Source organism: Asterias rubens, chromosome 19, assembly GCF_902459465.1.
Source record: "Asterias rubens chromosome 19, eAstRub1.3, whole genome shotgun sequence".
NCBI lineage: Eukaryota > Metazoa > Echinodermata > Asteroidea > Forcipulatida > Asteriidae > Asterias > Asterias rubens.
In genome coordinates, this window is record NC_047080.1 from 2722125 (window position 1) to 2742653 (window position 20529).

A 20529-nucleotide genomic window follows, 5' to 3' on the forward strand; every position below is an offset into this window, starting at 1 on the left:
CTGAAATTTTGTATATACTCAGCGCCTTGAGTACCTTGTTTGGTAGATACGTGCGCTATACAAGACCTCGATATTCGATTCGATGGATGCCTGCCAAGTGCATATAAAATTGAGCAGACTGGTGCAGGTTCATCAATCGGCATACTTTGGGAGACAGAGTACCTCACCAGAGGTCTGTAGCCAGCCTGTGTCTTTTCTTCATGGTAAATATGTGCCACAAGTGTGTCTGACCTAGCTCATCTTTCAGAATGTTTGAGCTCCAAACCAGGGCCCAATTTCATGGCTCTGCTTACCGTCGAATTCTGCGCTTCAATCACGATTCCCCGCTTACGTACAAGCGCAAATTTCTGCGCTAGCCTTTCTTAGCGTAGAATGCCTAGTAACGCGGAGTACGCACGCGCAGAAGCCAAAATTCGCAGCTAACCCGTGAAATACGCTTGCCGTAAGTACAGAATTCCCTGCTTCCGTAAGCGCCAATTCTGTGCTTACGGTAAGCAGAGCCATGAAATTGGGCCCAGATTGTCTGCTTCTTCTCACCCATACTTTCACTGTAGAACAAAGAGCCATTCTAACAGCTTTATTCCACTTACTGCATCTCTTTTTGAACTCCTTTGCCCAGTGTATGCTTTCCCTCCATCCTACGACCTTAAACCGTTTTGAGAGGAATATCAATTCCTACATGTACTTTCAATTCCTACGTGTACATGTACTTTCAGCTCCCCTGAATTAAATAAATAATGTTTCTTCCTGAAGCCCCATTACAAACTCTTGTTTGGAGTGATCTTGCATTGAAAAAAAAAATAATAAAAAAAATAAATAAAAATGCAGACTTTTGAAGTACCTTCAACGGTGATGGTAAACTGACAGGTTCCGGGATTCGATGCCGAGTCTGTAGCAGTGCATGTCACAGTTGTCGTGCCGACGGGATAACCCTGGCCTGTCGTCACGGCAGTGCCAATATCATCAGCGCATTGGATTGCTTCGGCTGGTATGAGGGTATCCACCACATCAATGGCTGATGGCGCTTGTGACCATGTGACGATAGCCGATGTCACCCCCGGTAAAACAAACACGGACGACACGTTGATCGGACAAGTGACACTCGGTGGTTCAGTATCTGTTTTCGAGAAGCAAAGAAATATCGTAAAGTCTTCTCATTTGGTGTATCTCAACATATGTATGTGTGCTTTCAGATGCTTGATTTCGAGACCTCAAGTTCGAAATCTGAGGTCTTGAAATCAAATTCATGGAAAATGACTATCAACCTATCCCCATTACTTGTTACCAAGTAACGTTTTATGCTCATTTATTTTGAGTAATTACCAATAGTGTCCACTACCTTTAAAAACTTGGGCCCAAATGCATCCCAGCTTATTGTAAGGTTAGGAGAGAATTTTTGCTTGTGTGCATTCGAAGCCTTCATGTTAAAATGAATGGTGATCACAAGCGCAGAATTTGGCGGTAAGCAGAGCCAAGAAATTGTGTCCTGATGTCATTATCGCTTTTGCAACTTCACACCAAAAAGAAAACTCTCAGATACAAAATGACATCTAAGTTCTACCACATCTTGTAATCCCCGTTTCTGGCAAACTTAATACTTGGGGATAAAAATGAATAAAAAATTAAAAAAAAAACCGGGTACAAATCACGTACCAAGGACTGTGATGACGAACTGTGTGGTTTGTAGGTTTAGCGCAGCATCCCTGACACTACAGTACACCGTTGTTACGCCCACAGCGTACCGATCGCCTGATGCTACGCTAACACCCAAATCATCAACACATGTTATACTGGTAGAAGGGATTAGGCCATCGACGATATCGGTGGCCGACAGAGGGGGTGCCCAGACTATGATGCTGTCTGCCCTTCCAGCATCAACAGAAGCTGACGAGACATTGTTTGGAGTGATAAAGACTGGTGGTTCGTTGTCTGTATAGAAGAAGAAAAAGGGAATGTTTATAGATTCAGCATTCTTCTTCTTTCCAGTCCATCATCTAATCTTCAAATGTTTGGCCAGGGTTCGGCAAAATTTCACAGCCTTCACATTTGCTGCCATCTTTTCTTTAAGGCAGCACTGCTTCTCAAGGGCTGGGCATCGTAGAAGGTGTGGCATAGATTGGGTTGATCCCCCAATTTTTTCACGATTGTCTGGCTTTGTCCCACCTCTGTACTTAGTCTGTTGAGGGACTTCAATTTCATTAATTTTTTTTTGCTAAGCAAAAATTAGCAGAAACAAGTTTTACATGTAATTGGGTCTCAGAATTCATCACTGCAATCTAATCTGTAAGTTTTATATACTCAGCGCCTTGAGTACATTGTTTGGTAGATACGTGCGCTATATAGGACTTCAATATTATTATTATATTATTATAAGAAATGGTATTTTGGCTGGTAACCTTATATTCTGGCAAGCATAACTTGTTTAATGCTTCACGGCTTGTGCTAAAGCAGCTATCTAGAAATTGGGCCCTGATCATCTAAGGATCTGCTAGCCCGAAAATTAAGAGGTATTTTTCTCAAAGGGTGTAAAGTTGGCAGTTTAAATTTCCAACTTACCTATGATTGTGATACTGAACTGTCCTGTACTCGTATTAGGCACAGAATCTGAGGAAGTGCAAGTCACTACTGTTACTCCCACTGGATATCTGGCACCTGACGTCACCACCTGGCCTGTTAAGCTGTCGGTACACACAACAGCAGTAGCCCCTTCAACCACATCATTGGCTGATGGCGTGAGGGACCAGGCTACTACAGCATCTCGCCTGCCAGTGTCTACATTTTGGCCTGGAACACTTGCTGGAATAGTCAGCACTGGTCCTTCATTGTCTGCATGGAAACAAATGAATGATGAACGTTAGGGCCTTGTCACACACGAGGCAACTTTTACAGGCAACTTGGAGGCAACCAACTACAGTGCATGCTACCGGACTACTTTGGTAGCACACAAGTAATTTTTCAAACAATGTCTTACAATCCCCTACAAAAGTACGTGAACATTCAAATGTGAACACCGTTTCTTCTTGGAAATTGCCTCGAACTGGTGTGACAGGGGCCTTAGTGTTTTATGTTGCAATTATTATCATTATTATCAACAATTGTATAGTGCCTCTCCAAAGTGTTGAAGCACTTTACAATAAATGTATAATCTAAAAGCACCACCAAATATCATATTAAACAGTGAATAAAAATACACTGCACAATAGCAAAGACTTTTTGAAAAATATAAAGATTAAAAATTCAAAGAATTCTACAAGACAGCCAAATGTTCAAAGATTAAATAAGGTTATCATCTAAGCGCTCAGTATATCCTGCAAGGTGTGTGCAGCACAGTTTGAAGTATGAGACCTATTTCTTTAATGGACCATGTAATGGTTTACAAGGTGCTGTATGCTGCCAATCAGACCAGGGAAAACCGAGGCAAACCCCTCCTCTTCAAGGTAAGTGCACTGGGTTCTTTAGAGTGCAATGTAAGCTTGGGCAATATCGAATTATCGAATATCGCGATATATCGCCGACAATATATCGCGATATTCGATATAATCGCGATGAATTAAATTCGACATCATCAGTCTTCAAACTCCCAGTGAAAGTTGTAGAAGAGACAGTCATAGCATTTTGTACAGGGATAAGAGAGGTGCTCTAATGACCTATTCTTCTGGTTTTACTCCAAATCTCTGGGGTGCAAGATGTCTCAGCTAGGAAATACATTGCGATATTGTGATACTTAATTGATATTGCGATATATAGCGATATATCGCGATATATCGATATATCGATTAAAACTAAATCGATTCGATATCGAAATCGTTTCCAAATTAGTATTGCGATATATTTGATATCGTGGTATCGCCCAACCTTAGTGCAATACAAAACCGGAACCCACAATACCTACAGGTTTACGTACCATCTGAGGGACGCAGCAATAATGGTCAAGTGTCTTTCATATGAACTTCGTAGAAAGTAGCAAAACTATTGCTAACAATCCAGATTGCAAAATTTAAATTTTTTACCCTGAGATAAAAATGATAGATTGTAAAGCCACCCCCGACAACCCTGATGACCTACCGACAACTGTGATGGTAAACTGTGCCATCCCTGCATTTCCCCTGGAGTCGCTAGCTCTGCATGTCACCGTCGTCAAGCCGACCGCGAAAGTATCTCCTGATGAGACAACATTACCTGCACCGTCTGTGCACACGACGGGAGTAATTGGTCCCTCCGCATTGTCTGTTGCTGATGGTTGTGGCGGCGACCATGTGACGGCAGCATCGGCAAACCCTGAGTCAACGTTGATAGAGGGGATGCTACTTGGAACGGTGATAACTGGACCCTCATTGTCTAATGAAAATGAAAATTGATTTCGATTTCAATATTTGTTTGATATAATATACCCTTCCGACAATTTAAAAAAAAAAAAAAAAAAAAGTGCTGGTCCACCCAACACATGATCACCAAAATCTGTCTGCAGTGATGATATGACAAATGGGCATAGAGCGATCATTTGGGAAATGACACGGCAAAGCATCCTATAGTTATCCATATAGGACTCAATTTTGGATTTGACAACATTGAGAATTGGATCCAGTGAACTAGACCGCTCGACCACGCCACGCCACAAGGGTAACTTACCGATGACCGTGATGGTAAACTGGTCAGAGGCTTCATTCATTGAAGTATCATTTGCTCTACAGGTGACTGTGGTCAACCCTACAGGGTATCGATCTCCAGACGTCACCACGTTGCCTGCTTGGTCCTCACACACTACGATCAGATTGAGAGTACTCTCCCAGGCATCCACTGCTGTTGGTAAGGACGACCAAGCGACGACAGCGTCAGGTCGTCCAGCGTCTACAGGCTGCCCGGGGACATCGTTAGGTAGGGTCAGAACTGGCGGTTGAATATCTACAGAGACACACAAAGAAAATTATGTTAAGCTACAATTTCCAGACTCATCTTGGGTTCATTTGAATTCCAAACAGCTGCCCACATCACCACTGACTGCATTGTTCATAGTTGTCCTGGCGAGCAGTCCCTTAAGGAGCCAGGCAGTCTGGCCACATAATTGAATCAAAATTAATTGAATCAAATTGAAATGACTGACCTGCACATGTGGCACTGAGCGCCGGATCTGGGCATATACATCCGCAGCTTGGCGAGTCGTACGTCCCACCATTCAAACAGCTACCACCATTCAACGGACAGGCTAATCAGAAAGAACAATGTTATAATTATTATTATAGGGCTAGATAGCTCAGTTGATAGGGCTAGATAGCTCAGTTGGTAGAGCGCCGGCACGTTAAACCGGAGGTCGTTGGTTCAAATCCCGCTCTAGTCAATTTTTCTTTGTTCAACCCAAAATCATTTATGGAATGTTCCCAGTCAGTTTCCCTTGTGGTTTATTATTTAATTATTATTATATTTAATTTCAGGCGGCTGAATCTTTTTAAATGAGTTTTGACCCCTATTGTTTTTTAAACAAAAGGCATTCATTTCTCAGAAAAGTGACTTTGTACGGATCAGCTACACCTAGGGCCAACTTTGATCAAGATTTATCATCGACTATTAAGTTATCCGGAATTCTGTCTAGTCAACGATAACTAGGACTATTCAACTATTTGGAAACAAACCTACTGGGCATGATCGCATCGCTGGTTACCAATAGCCATTTCCATAGCACAGAGTGGACTAGTTACAAGAAAATGGAAACAGACATGAACCGCAGCCTTGAGTCACATTGACATGACTAGAGTCCGTTCCCACTTCAGCTTCTGTGCACATGCCAAACATTTGTCCCTACACCAACACTAGTCTTCTTACTTGGTGGATCTCAACATGTGCATAAAAGAACAAACCTCTGAAAATGTGAGCTCAGTTGTTCGTCAAAGAAAAATACCCTTGTCACACAAAGTGCTTTCAGATGCTTATGATTTCAAGACCTCAAAATCTAATTCTGAGGTCTCGAAATCAATGAGGAAAATCACTTCTTTTTTGAAAACTACATGACTTCAGAGGAAGCCTTTTCTCAAAATGTGTTATACTATCAACAGCTCTCCACTGCTCGTTACCAAGTAAGGTTTTATGCTAATAATTATATTAATAATTATTATAGTTACCAATAGTGTCCACTGCCTTTAACCATATTGTGTGAACTTGGCCTACGGTACCGATGCGCAGGGTTTACGCCCATAAGGGCTGCCTTGCTACTTCAAATCAACAAAAACTTACCGGTGCAGTTGTCTCCAATCCAGCCTTGTGCACAGTCACAATTGCAAACAGTCAAATCCAGTATTCCATTATTCATACAGCTCAATGGGCATTCTGATATGACATGGAAAAAAAAATCTCTCAAATCTAGACCTCAAAAACCATCACTCGCCAGAAAATTTTTTAATTTGTTTTTGTCGAGAAAATTTAACGGGAGCAGGGCTTGGTTACTGCTACCAAAGTGTTCCTGTAGCATACACTGCAGTTGGTTGCCAGCAAGTTGCCTGTAAAAAATTGCCTGGTGTGACAAGGCTCTTAGATTACTCAGTTTTCAAATTAAAATTACTTCGATAAATTATGTTCGGACTTGGCTTTTTTTTATATCTTTTTTAAGCAACTTGAGTGCTTCTTAGGCTGACCTTGCTGCTACATGTGTATAAGTTTACGTTATTATCATAATTATTATCATAATTATTATCATAATTATTATCATAATTATTATCATTATTATTATTAACACCAACCTAAAACTGTAATCTGAAACACTCAAAGTCTTTCATTTGGTATATGTTTCCTCATTGTACGTCTTGAAATTATTGCCACTTTCCGAACCATGTTAAAGTTGAGCGCCAACTGTTTCAACCTATTTCTCCCCTTTTATTTTTTGCAAACTCTAAAAAACAAAACGTGTTGTCACCTACCTTGAACTGTAATCTGAAATGAACAAAGCCCTTCATTTAGTTCACTGTCCGAGGCTCGGCAGAATACAATCGATTCGCCGACCGGGAACGGGGTTCCAGATGTCACGCTTCCGGCTCCGTCACTGCATAAAATAAGGTTATCGCCGATGACACCCTCAACTACATCAACGGCAGAAACGGACGGTACCCAGGGGACGAGGGTACTCGGTGTTCCAATTGCTACAAAGAATCCCGGGACAACTTCTGGACACGTGAGAACAGGCGGGTCATTGTCTGGTGAAGAAAGATCAGAACAAAGTTAGTTAATCGAGTTCTAAGATTCAGTGAAAAGGAACTGGGAATCGATGAGCAAATGGAGGAAGTTCTTCTTCTTATCGTGTCCACACAAACTAGATATTGTGTTTCAGCCAGAACTGGACACCATTCCTAAATATCATTGTACTCTGCAAGGTCCTCATTTTGCATTCTTCGTCCAATAGGGGGCATCTCAGCAGGAGGTGATCCATAGTTTGTGGCTCTGTCTTACATATGCAGGTCACGTCTTCAGAGTCTGGATATCCCCACTTCTTGAGAGACATCTTGCACCAGCCAGTTGATGATCTAAGTCTGTTGAGGCCCTTCCATTCAGCCCAATGGAGGAAGTTTATTTGCTGAACTGTAAAGAGCGTTTCCCAGCAAGTTGGTTGTCTTTAACAAGCTTGACAATTCTTAAAAGTTTTTTCTTACATTGGTGAGTACTCCGAAAAGATATTCACCATTAAAACTTACTTGGTTAACAGAACTGCAGCTGTTGATAGTAAAACTGTTTTAAAAAAGGAGTCCCTTCAAAGTAGTATGGCTTGGACAATTTTCACCATGCATGGCGCTATACAATTTTATTATTATTATTATTACCTTGAAATTGGAGTAAACTTGTAAAAATAAAATATATTTACATGTATATAATAATATGCAAACTGTGTACCTAAGATTGTAATAACAAACTGGTTCGATCCTTCATTTTGTGCCGCATCACTGGCACTGCACGTCACTGTTGTCGTGCCTACTGGGTAACTGTCACCGGACACCACGACGTTGTTGAGTTGGTCTCTGCAGACGATGTCTTCTGAATTAACAGCACCACTAACAGCGTCGATAGCCGATGGCTCTGGTGACCAATTGACCGTCGCAGTTGTTGTGCCAGAAGTAACGTTCGTTGTAACATTGGCCGGGGTGCTGATGATTGGGGGCTCATTGTCTGAGTTAAACGAGGAAACAAAAGATGGATTATCACACCTTGGTTAGTCAAGCTATAAAACACACAATGTTAATGCCAACCTGTGGTTGTGACACTTTAGGGTGCGTCCGATTACATGTAGCTTACCTGGGTCGACCCCACAGAGCTCACCTGGGTCGAGCCCACAGAGCTCACCTGGGCGAGCCCCTGATAAGAGCTAATCGAACGATCACCCTCCCTCTTGTGGTGACGTCATGCACCTGCATGAGGCCGTTCCCAAGTGACCCACTCAACAAGCAGGGCACTTGGGGCTGACCCCGGATCAGCCCCTGGAATGACATCAAAGCTTTTCGAAGGGACTGGGAGCAGAACGCACTGTTAGAAACTAAAAGGCATGAGAGGTGATCTTCAAGACTTGGCAAAATATATTTGAAAGGCCTTTAAAAAAAATCCCTTTTCAGACATAAGAATAAGAGTTGGTTTCAACTTCGATGAGATGGTAGAACTTACCATTATAACTAATTGATCACTGAGGTTTGTTATTTTATGCATATGTTGGCCTACATGTACACTAAGTTAGGATACTGGTCTTTGGCAACTACCCAAAGAATGCTGAAAAATTACAAAATTGTAGAAAAAAAAAAGAAAAAAAAAAAAGACTTATCTACAAAACGTCATACTATTATTGAGAAGCCAAAATCTACCATCATATATTACCGATTACTGTGATGTTGAAAGAACTTGATCCTTCATTGCCTGAGGAATCTGTAGCGATACAAGTCACTGTTGTTACACCTACTTGGTACCGACCCAAGGTTGTCACAATGTTGCCTGCCTGGTCCGTACAATCAATTGTGCTGGCCAGAATAGTACCTTCCCAGGCATCGTTGGCGGTGGGCGTAACAATCCAATCAACAACTGCATCCGGCCGTCCAGCATCAACATTTACCCCGGAAATGTCCGGTGGAACGCTGACGATTGGTCCAACAATGTCTGCAGAGGTACGAGAAAAAAGTACCGGTAGTACAAATGTTGATTTAAAAAAAAAAAAGAGTTTTATGTAAGTTTGTCCTTAACAAGGCTAAAAGTCACTCTTTCTAAGGGGCCACAAGAAGGAAACGCTTCAGATGAAATTAACTTTGGAGAGCTGAAGGTAGCAATTGATATTCCTCTTACAACAGTCTCTGAGTGTAGGGTGGAGGGAAACATGCACCAGGCGAAGAGTTCCAAAGAGATGCAGTACGTGGAATGGCTCATAGTTGTACATCTCACCGAAGCAAAGGTGTATGGGTAAAAACAAGCAGAAAGCCTGGTTTAAATGTGTTTGCGATAGCTGCTGCTAAAAGTGGTATTCAAATTGTCTAGCTACTGGGCAATCTCTGTGTCTAGGGGTAAGACATCTTCTCTTCAATAGCAAATTTTGTGGGCTTGAATCCTGCCCGAGTAACGTGTCTCTGTGGCTATCTTTCAAAGGGCTCTAGAAAAAAAGGTAGTATACAATGCTTTCCACACATCGCTGTATGGCTATAAAACCAAAATGTCTGACTTTTAACTTCTGTTACCTGCACATGTGACATCGAGCGCTGGATCTGGGCATATACACCCGCAGTTTGGCCCGTCGTACGTCCCACCATTCAAACAGCTACCACCATTCAATGGACAAGCTATGGTAATCAACAGAGAGGTCCAAAATGTTAATTTTTAAAGAAAAAGCAATAGAATTAGCCATTTGCAAACTACTTACCAGCCGAAAGGACCTACAACTAGTTGTAAAAGCAAATAAAAGCCAATGGACTGACGGCACAACCCTAGCAGAGTCTTTGCTTTCGAGACAAACTCTGCTTATCTTTGAAACAACCAAGCATCACGCCATTAACTCTTTTTGGGGGTTTTAAAGAAAAGCAGACCAATACGCCGACGGGGAGGATCCACTATGGCCGAGTTTGGCATATAATTGAGGGACACTGTGTGCATTTGAAAGGATGGATTGTTACATGAATAAATTTTCCTTCTCTTTCCCTATCCGAGTATGATTTCCATGAAGGCCATACCTGAGCAATCAGACCCTGTCCAGCCTTGTGCACAGTTGCAAGTGCAAGTTGCTAGTTCCAAAGTACCTCCATTCGTACAAATCAAAGAACACACTACAAAGAGTGAGAGAGGAATAAAGTTATTGTCTTTTTATAACATTATAAATACACTGCAGTTGCAAAAAAAGCTGTTTTACTGAATCCCACTTCTGCCACATAATCCCACTTCTACCACCAAATCCCACGTCTGCCACCAAATCTCACATCTGCCACCAAATCTCACACCTGCTACCATATCCCATTTCTGATACCAAATTGTGTCATCAAATCACTGTGTGAACATCTTAAAACCAATGTTAAGTGCGATGCATGTTAAGACATCTTCTGTTCAAAGATTGAATATCTGTTCAAAGATTGAATATATACGAAATGAACAACATCAGATCCGGCTTCTGAAAATTGTAAGGACTATGACAAAAGTTGACGTACCTGCAACAGTTATGTCAAATGAACATGTCCCTTCATTCATTGAGGTATCATTGGCTCTACACGTCACTGTTGTTGTGCCCAGAGAGAAGGAGTCACCCGATGACACTATATTGCCAGAAATGTCAGTACATGTGGTGACAGAGATAGGACCATCGACGATATCGTCAGCGAATGGTATCAGTGACCAAGTCACAGGTGTACTACCATCTAATGGATTCACAAACACTGACGGGAAGTCGGCTGAACAGGTGACGTCAGGTGCCTCATTGTCTGCATAGAAAAAAATATATACCATAAATATTTTGAACTGGGTGTACAGATATCTGTAATTTTGTATATTGCAAATAAGGTACAGTAAGTGTATTATTATGTGAGCAAACTGATTGACTGGAAATAAACTGAACTGAATAAGTCATGGCACTTTTGAATTATATCACCAGAGTGCAATGCTCTTAGGAGTCAAAGTCATTGATATCCTAGACTGGACCAATCCAAAGAGGGGGATTAAGTCGCAGACTTGTGTTGGCTTTTTAGGAGGGGCTAATTTGTTTTTCACTCGTACACTTCGTGTACACATACATGTACAGCCCATGTACAGGCCTACCTAGAATCTAACCCTCTGATTAAGTGCAGCCATCTGGGGCCAATTTCATAGAGCTGCTTAAGCAAACAATTTGCTTAAGCACGAAAATAGCTCGCTTATTTTACACATGTTACTGGCCAAAATTTCATGCAATATACATTGCTTGTGACTGGTATTTAGCTGTTGTTTACTTAGCATACCAATTGAGTGGAGTCTTGGCAGGTAATCTGATTTTTACTTAGCAAGGATTTATTTGCTTCAGCAAAATTTGGTGCTTAAGCAGCTCTATGAAATTGGGCCCTGTTCTTAGCAGGCTGCCAGCCTGTGTAAGGTTTCAAGGTTTCAAACACCTCCCCCTCTGTGCGCCACTAGTAAGTGGAACCTTCCTGCATTGCGTTACAGCATAGATATAGAATTTAATGCCTAGATCAGCCGCGCGTACATACGCGGGTTCTGGCATCGGGGCAGCCATTCGCCTATCTCCAACGTGTATTTTCTACCAGCACGTGACTTTCAGCGCGTCCATAGTGTGGTTAAAAGCCTATCTCCCATGTTCATTTTCTGCGCATTGCCACCAGCACATAACTTTTTAGCGTGTCCATAAAGAACGTGAAATTTTTGTGTACCGCTTATGGCGCGTATGGACGCGCGGTCGATCTAGGTATTATATTATGGGTTACAGTACTTCCGCACGGAGCTAAGAAAGTAAGGAAAGACTCACCGATAACGATAATGGTGAACTGAGCAGATCCTTCATTGAGAGATGTATCATTTGCTTTGCATGTCACCGTTGTTGTTCCCGCTCTAAACCTGTCACCTGACATCACAACATTGCCTGCGTCATCCTCACATCTGATCTCAGCGCTAAGTATAGGGCCATCGACAGAATCAGTAGCAGAGGGCATTGGGGACCAATTGACGACAACATCAGGCATGCCACGCTCAACGTTGATACCTGGAACACTAGTTGGTGTGGTGATAACAGGTCCTTCGTTGTCTGTATTATAAAAAAAACATTTTGATTGGTCACAGACTGGTCACATGGGGTGTTCTAACATACGAAATAAAGACCAGCTGTTTGAACTAGCGGAAAACTGTAAAACAAGCATATCGTTGGATAACAGTTCTGAATGCACTGTGCATGTTATGTGGTACACTATCAAAACAAACTGTTATGTGGTACACTATCAAAACAAACTGTTTTTCTACTGTTTTTCTGTTGTTTTTATTTTGACAAGAGATGTTGGTGCATGACAATGTGTCAATTTAAGGTAGCTTGTTTGCGCATAAAACCAACATAGTGCTGAGCGTAGAGCCAAACACCAACCAAAGCATTTCAATATATGGTATTGTCAATATCCAAAGCTCATTGAAAGGTCTGGTTCTTGAAAATATACATAAATATGTAAACAGGTGTTCAACAAAAATTCACCGGCTTATAGTAAACATTAGCAAAACATTAGCAAAAAGAAAGATCACAAATCACAAAAAAGATCACATAAAACGACAAATCATTATGCGTAGAAAAAAGATCCACCTACCGACAACCATGATTGTAAACTGGTCCATTCCTTCGTTCCCAGATGCATCTGTAGCTGTGCAAGTCACTAATGATGTACCAACAGGGAATGCTGATCCTGAAACGACAACCGTAGCATCGGCTGTCCTACATATGATGGTCGTTGAATCGATCACACCCTGGAAAGAGTCATAGGCTGATGGCAACAGTGGTGACCAAGTGACAGTAGCAGTTGCTGAACCAGAGTCGACGTTCCTTGCACGAATGTTGTTGGGCGCAGTGACAACTGGAGCTTCAATATCTGAAATATACAACACCGACAAAACCCAAATGATTAAAAGCAGCACTTTGTTTAGTTTCAAATTTACTACATGGTACAGCGGGCTAGGGGACAGTGTGCATACTCTGCACCATGTGGTTTGGTGCATCGTGTTTTCAATGATCGTACGTGTATTCAAAAATGTGTTCAGATCCTGATCACGGCCAAATTAAAACTAGCAAATATCTAGTCTTGTCAAACTTACTTTTTTAAAAGCTTTAGTAAAAGCTTTTTTTGGGATTTTGCCACTGTATTTTACCTTCATTTATATGTGAAAAGGAACTATTATTTTGAACCGCTAATTTTGAACCCTGATTAGTTAAACAGTAACAAGTTGAGACAAACGACCTTATGCATTGACGTCATCCAGCCGCCATCTTTGAGGTCAAACGGTGACGAAACAATCAAAACGCACATAGATTGACCAATGAACAATCTCCTTTTGACCTCAATGCAGGGGCGCCGTACTGAAATGATGTCATGTGCATAAGGTCTAAAAGAAGAACAGTTACACCACTGATCTCACGGATGAACTAATGTAACAGAGTGGACAGGGCAATAACTGGCAGTCTCAACTATGAGCAAGTTTGAGTGTGCACAATGGTTAACTAAAGGTTGACAATTTTGACTCGAACCCAGGCTGGTCGACCATTGGTTGACTACTGTGGTCGACCATTTGGAACCAGCCTCGAGCCCATGGTTTCTTCACTGGTCCCAACAGCATGTTCCATTCTAACATGTGTTAAGCGCAGAAGGGAACCAGTGACACTTTAGCGAAAAGGTGGAAGGTTGACTAGACTACCAACGAGTCGTTTGGGTGAGTACGTCACTGCGCATGTGCGTTGCTAGTCTGTGGTCAACCACTGGTGGACTAAATGTGCGCACTCGAACTTGACAGCCACCTTGGCAGAGCTACGTGTTAAATTACATGGAACTGCTTGGAGTCAATGCAAAAGATGCAACAGACAGGGCCAAGTGGAGGAGATTCATAGGGAAAAAGCAGGCCAACCCAGAACAGACTGGATGATGGCCCTAAAACCGATGATCTCTGATGGCTAAATATTGTAACCTGGTAGAAACCACAGCAACCATAGCTGCCGACCATGGTGACTAGTTTATGCCAGCAAAGACAACAGAATTCATGGTAACTGCTATAGTTGCCCCCAAAGCATCCATGGCTAGCACACTACAGTAAAGACCACATCAATGGAGATTTACACCAAACATCTTAAAACCAATGTTTAAAGACAGTGGACACTATTGGTAATTACTCAAAATAATTATTAGCATAAAATCTTACTTGGTAAAGAGGAATGGGGAGAGGTTGATGGTATAAAACATTGTGAGAAAACGGCTCCCTCAGAAGTGATTTAGTTTTTGAGAAAGAAGTAATTTCCCACGAATTTGATTTCGAGATCTCTAAATCAAGCATCTAAAAGCACACAACTTCGTGTGACAAGGGTGTTTTTTCTTTCATAAGTGTCTCCCAACTACAACAACCAATTGAGCTGAAATTTTCACAGGTTGGTTATTTAATGCATATGTTGTGATACACCAAGTGAGAAGACTGAGTCTTTGACAATTAACAATAGTGTCTTTAATGCGATTTTTTCAGATATATTCTGTTCAAAGATTTAAAATCTACAAATGAAGAACATCAGACCCCTTCTGATAAATGTAAGGGAAACAAACCTTCACATGTTGGCGCTGACAGCCCAGTAGAACAAATACATTCACAGGTGACATTATTGAATGTTCCTCCATTCACACATGAGACACTATCCAATGGACAGACTGCAAACAAACATACATTAATTCTTGTTATATGTTTACCCGTTGATAAACAAGTAAAAGTTAACTTGCGGCAGAATCTTATGCTACAGGTACCCATTAACCCCTCGGTGAAAAGACACAATGATGGTCAAGTGTCTTGCTTACATTGTAAGTGCCACAAACGGGATTCCAACCCATACTCTGATGAATTGGCTACCAAAACGTTGCACAAAATTACTCGGCAGCAACACGTCACAATTTTGTTAAAACTTGTCGAAGGTTTTTAGTATAAGGAGAGGGATCATTTACCAGTGCAGGTGTCCCCGGTCCAACCTTGTACACAGTTACAACTGCAGTTCGTCAAGTCCACAGCTCCACTATTCATACAGTTCAAACCACACACTGAAAATCAAAATCATACAAAAGTAAATCATTCACGTTAAAGATGCCATGTCAGTTTTTTGGCCCCAAACATTAAAAAATAGATTTTTTTGAGTGAATGGTATTTCAAAGAGTATCACCCGCTCTAACAAAAACAAGTTTAACTTTTACTTTTAATGGTCAGGAACCATGACAAAAATTTAAAACGTTTCTTATAAAACACATAAGAATTTGTCACGTGATATAATGTCGGGATCCCGACAAAAACTAATTTTGAGAAGTTTATTTCACTGCTACTCATAATTGGCGGACTTTTTTGAGCAATGGCTCAACTGAAAGCTTGTAACTTTCTCGACCCCCATCAAAATTTTGGGGTCAAATCAGCCAAAAATCTGACATAGCATCTTTAACAACTTATGATTTACTCAATTGTGTTAAAGACACCATGCACACTATTGGTAATTGTCAAAGACTAGCCTTCACAGTTGGTGTATCTCAACATATGCATAAAATAACAAACCTGTGAAAATTTGAGATGAATCGGTTGGCGAAGTTGTGAGATAATATTGAAAGAAAAAAAAAACACCCTTGTCACACGAAATGTGCGCTTTCAGATGCTTGATTTCGAGCCCTCAAATTCTAAATCTGAGGTCGCGAAATCAAATTCGGGGAAAATTACTTCTTTCTCAAAAAACTACATTACTTCAGAGGGAGCCGTTTCTCACAATGTTTTATACTATCAACCTCTCCCCATTACTTGTTACCAAGAAAAGGTTTTATGCTCATAATTATTTTGAGTAATTTCCAATAGAGTCCACTGCCTTTAATTGAACCTTAAACAAAAAACTTTGCAGAAAGAAAGAAACAAAGTAACAAACCTACCTTCAACAGCGACATCAAAAGAACACACTCCTTCATTCAAAGCAGCATCACTGGCTTTGCACGTGACTGTTGTCGTGCCGATGGGATAGCTACTGCCTGATGTCACAGCAACGAGGGCGGTGTTCTCGCAAATGATGTTTGCGGCAAGGATTGGGCCATCGACAACATCATTAGCAGTAGGCAACTGGGTCCAACTGACAATGGCACTTGTCACTCCGGTCTCAACAAATGTGACAGGGCCAGGGGTAGGACAAGTGACAGTTGGAGGTTCATTGTCTATTTAATGAGACAAAAGGCAAACAAAGAAGACTTAGCATTTCAGGTATATCTGTTTAAAGGAACGTTACAGAATTGGTTTTGCTAGCAAAAAAAAGTTGCTGACAGTGCAAGCACATTATGGGATCCACCATAAACATAAACTGACAAACCTCTAGAAGTTTAAGATTGATCGGCCATCCGGGTCACGAGAGAATGGTGAAAAACAAATGACAAGTTTTGCATTGCATCGATGCAAAAACAAAAATGAATAAAACGCTCACTGAGCGATAAACTACAAACGCGAAATTAGATTGGTTACTTCTCATCAAATAGGACATTTCAGACAGAAATATTTCAAGGGATGTTTTCTACTATCATCATCATTAGACCGTGTAAATTTTATGTTAATCTGTGATCTTCATGGTGTTTTTTTTCTAACTAATTCTGTAACAATCCTTAAAGGTCAAAGTTTTTGAAAGTGTTTGATTTCTCTAATCCTACAGAAATGTAGACTTATACAATGAAATTAGCCTGTAAGATTTCTTTTCAAAAGATTGTAGCGTTTTTTTTTTAGACTATCCAAAAGTCAATAGCTGTTCGGTCAGCACAGGAAAATAAGCCATAATTGGAAGGCACAATCTAAGAAAACATTTCATGCCAAATCATTACTCAAAACAAAGAATCTTGGGTTCTTGACACAAATTTAAGCAAGTTTAAAACCAGAGGGGGGAAGGTTGATATTTGTAATCAGCAGAGAGAGACACACCACTTACCCACAACTGTGATTGTAAACTGCTTTGTTGCGGTGTTGGGGACCGAATCTGAGGCTGTGCAGTTCACCGTTGTTGTACCCACTGGATATCTATCCCCGGATGCTACAACAGCGCCAAGTTGATTCTGGCATGCGATGGCAGTGATGACTCCTTCAACTGTATCTTCTGCAGAGGGTGCTGGTGACCAATTGACTACAACAGAGGCCATGTTGGTTTCAACATTGATCGATAGAACATCGGACGGTGTTGTAATAATAGGAGCTTCATTGTCTATAGTGAAGAACAAACAAACAAATTTAAAGTGAGGTTGGAACATAGAGTTATATATAAGAACTAGAGGGCGCACTGATGATGCTTCTTGCACAAACGCTACAGGACTGCAAGGAGACACGCGCGCCATTCTGTATGCACGTTGAACATGAAGTACACGTTGGAATTTGTGTTTATTGAACGCCACGCGATGCTGTTTTGTCAACTTACAAAATGCCTGCACAAACACACGCTAAGCAATGCCTGTTTGTTCAACTTAGAAAATGGCCGCCTGCGCACATACGGGGCGCGTATATAGGCCAGTGCGCCATCTAGTTCTTATATATAACTCTATGGGTTGGGATCAATACATGTGGCAAGTCATGGCCGAGTGGTCTAGTTCACCAGACCCAAGCTCTGGGCCCAACTTCATTAGGCTGCTTAAGCACAACAAATGGTTAAGCACAACAAAATTATGCTCACCAGAGTATCCTGCAGCCAAACTGCCATGTCACCTGCACAATTTGTGACCGGTGTCCTGCTCGTTTCTGCTTAGTAGACAGCAGCAAAGGGTGGGTTTGAATCCATGTTGTGACACTTGTGCCCTTGACCACTTTTAGCCATAATTGCCTCGTAATTATTTTTTTAAGGTATTGTTCATTCTGCTCTACCAGCCGGGCTCCTAGTGGTCAATATCAATGCATACATCCACATTTTAGCGGTCCCAATGTTGGATAAGCGCGAGTCTAACACAGTCTAATGTGCGAGACCAAACCAAGGAATAATGGTGCACTTAACACACTGGGTGCATTCGTTTAGCTTTCCTGGGTCGACCCAGGTCTGCCCCGGTATGTTTGATTAGCTTTGACGGGGCTCACCCGGGTCAGCCCCCAGTGCCCTGCTTGTGGAGTGGGTCACTTGATGGTGACCTGAGGTGCATGCAGTCACCACGAGCGGACGAGTGTGATCGTTCGATTAGCTCTTGTCAGGGGCTCACCCGAGTGAGCACTGCGGGGTCAACACAGGGAAGCTAAACGAACGCACACAATATAAGTTTTACCAGAGTTGATATACCTACCAATGACTGTGATGTTGAACTGGTTTGATCCTTCATTCAGTGAAGAATCGCTAGCTGTACAGGTTACCGTAGTCAGGCCTACCGGAAATCTAGAAGCCGACGTGACAGCCCTACCGGTCTGATCCTGGCATTGGATTGCCGCTGCACCAACAGAGCCTTCGAAGGTGTCGAAAGCCGATGGTGCTGGTGCCCACACAACGACAGCATCTGGTGTTCCTGGTTCAACGTTGGTACCGGGTACGTCATTCGGTACTGTGACCACTGGCGCCTCAGTGTCTGTTCGTTTAAACGAATACATGTATTTTGTGAAGTGACAACTGTTTTTTAATATCGGCTACCTTATGGCAAAGGAAGACAATTTGTATAGGAAGAAGAGGTCTCCGATGGGGAATTGTAAAGAGAGGGATGCGCAACAGGGAATAGACCTTTCCCATGAAATGTGTTAATTGCACATAGCGTGTGCCCACTAACATTTTGGTTGGCAAAATGAGGGAACATCATGCTGATTTGTATACGGCTAAATGATGATGAAATGCCGCATGACACAGAAGCGATTCTGCCTAGGGCACATCTCTCTGGTGTTTGTCAACCAATATGGTCTGTTCACATGCATGAATGTTATTAGCATATTCCATGGGAAAGGTCTTAGCCAATACATGTACATGTAGATATTCCTTTGACCTCAGTCATGGCGCTATTTGAGCTTGTGACATCATGTAAGGGTCTGAACCAATATAACTTCAAACTAATAAAATTTTGTAAATAATCAAGAGACAAACTTCTTTCAAAGGGGGTCCAAAATGGAAAGCCATAGAATATATTATGTCTTACCTTCACATGTTAAGGTGTTCAGACCGGCAGGGCACGTACATCCACAAGTCAACACGTTGTAAGTACCTCCATTAAAGCAGCTAGTGCCGTTCAAGGGACAAACTACGAGTGGATACAAACAAAGAGTAGGAATGAAGGATTGCTCATTTTGTTCTTGAAATTAATCTTACAATAATTACAAAATGGCATTATTTGTCAAAAGACCAAACAAATAAAGTTCAAAGATTTCTCGAAGAAAATTACAACCTTAAAGCCCAATCTCATAGAGCTGCTTAATAAGCTTAAAAAAATATAAAACAGTACCAGCCCCCCAAAAAGGTGCCACACATACATGTACCAGTATGTCTCCTGCAAATTTTTTGCTTAACATAAAATTTCAAAGCAACATTTTCTGCTTCAAGAAATTGGGCCTGGTGCCAAGTTTTCTGAAGATTTTTAGCAAAAAACCTGCTCTGCTGAGTAACAGCTGTGGGAAATTGTTGCCGTTGTCTTACTTGTGCAGTTGTCACCGGTCCAGCCTTGTGCACAGTTACAGCTGCAGATGGTCAAATCCAGTATCCCATCATTCATGCAAATCAATGGACATACTGTGTTCAGGAAAAAAGAAACAAACAAGTGTGTGATTTGAAAATTTCAAGTACAGTACTCTATATCTATAAAGCTCTAAATGATCTGTCGCAAGTCTTTCGTACCGATTGCATGGCCACCCATTTAACATCGAGGGAAGGACACTTTAGAATCGGGAAAAAAATTATCTTATCATCTCTAAAAGTATTATTATTATTAAATACAAAATCTCACAAATGTTCCTTTTGACTTCATCTTATCAATCACTACCTACCTAAAACAGTAATGTAAAACTGGCATGATCCAACATTGGCCGCAGTGTCACTAACAGAGCAATTCACTTCGGTAAGCCCAAGCGGGTAGTTATCACCGGAGCTAACGACATTGCTGGTACCGTCGTTGCATACGACGTTGGATGCGATGACAGAAGCGTCAACAACATCACTGGCAGTGGGTGCGGAGGACCAAGTTGCATTTCCTTCCGTCGACCCAATTGGCACGTATAGGGATGGAATGCTGTCCGGACAGGAGACAATTGGGGCTTCGTTGTCTGAGGAGAAAGTAGTAAAAGTCAAGTGAGGAAGTTGTTTTTTAACTGCTATCCGCGAAGAATTTTATAGTGGCTACTAAAAAAAATGGATTAATAGTTAAAAGTTTTGCTTCAACACAGGTTACC

At 41.5% G+C, this 20529-nt stretch overlaps 1 protein-coding gene across 2 annotated transcripts in view; it reads right to left on the minus strand.

Moving 5' to 3' along the window:
* LOC117302922 overlaps positions 1–20529 on the minus strand; it is a 39547-nt gene that overhangs the window by 10025 nt on the left and 8993 nt on the right. For both annotated transcript variants that reach the window (XM_033786907.1, XM_033786909.1), the window contains 23 exons: positions 20128–20403; positions 19781–19873; positions 19287–19388; positions 18456–18731; positions 17129–17398; positions 16098–16373; positions 15144–15236; positions 14754–14855; positions 12765–13043; positions 11945–12220; positions 10641–10910; positions 10173–10265; positions 9684–9785; positions 8839–9114; positions 7870–8142; positions 6906–7178; positions 6226–6318; positions 5102–5203; positions 4630–4902; positions 4066–4338; positions 2557–2826; positions 1654–1929; positions 842–1117 (listed from right to left, as the gene is read on the minus strand). In XM_033786907.1, the coding sequence (XP_033642798.1) occupies positions 842–1117; positions 1654–1929; positions 2557–2826; positions 4066–4338; positions 4630–4902; positions 5102–5203; positions 6226–6318; positions 6906–7178; positions 7870–8142; positions 8839–9114; positions 9684–9785; positions 10173–10265; positions 10641–10910; positions 11945–12220; positions 12765–13043; positions 14754–14855; positions 15144–15236; positions 16098–16373; positions 17129–17398; positions 18456–18731; positions 19287–19388; positions 19781–19873; positions 20128–20403 (4893 nt within the window). The remainder of the gene's footprint in view (positions 1–841; positions 1118–1653; positions 1930–2556; positions 2827–4065; positions 4339–4629; positions 4903–5101; positions 5204–6225; positions 6319–6905; positions 7179–7869; positions 8143–8838; positions 9115–9683; positions 9786–10172; positions 10266–10640; positions 10911–11944; positions 12221–12764; positions 13044–14753; positions 14856–15143; positions 15237–16097; positions 16374–17128; positions 17399–18455; positions 18732–19286; positions 19389–19780; positions 19874–20127; positions 20404–20529) is intronic.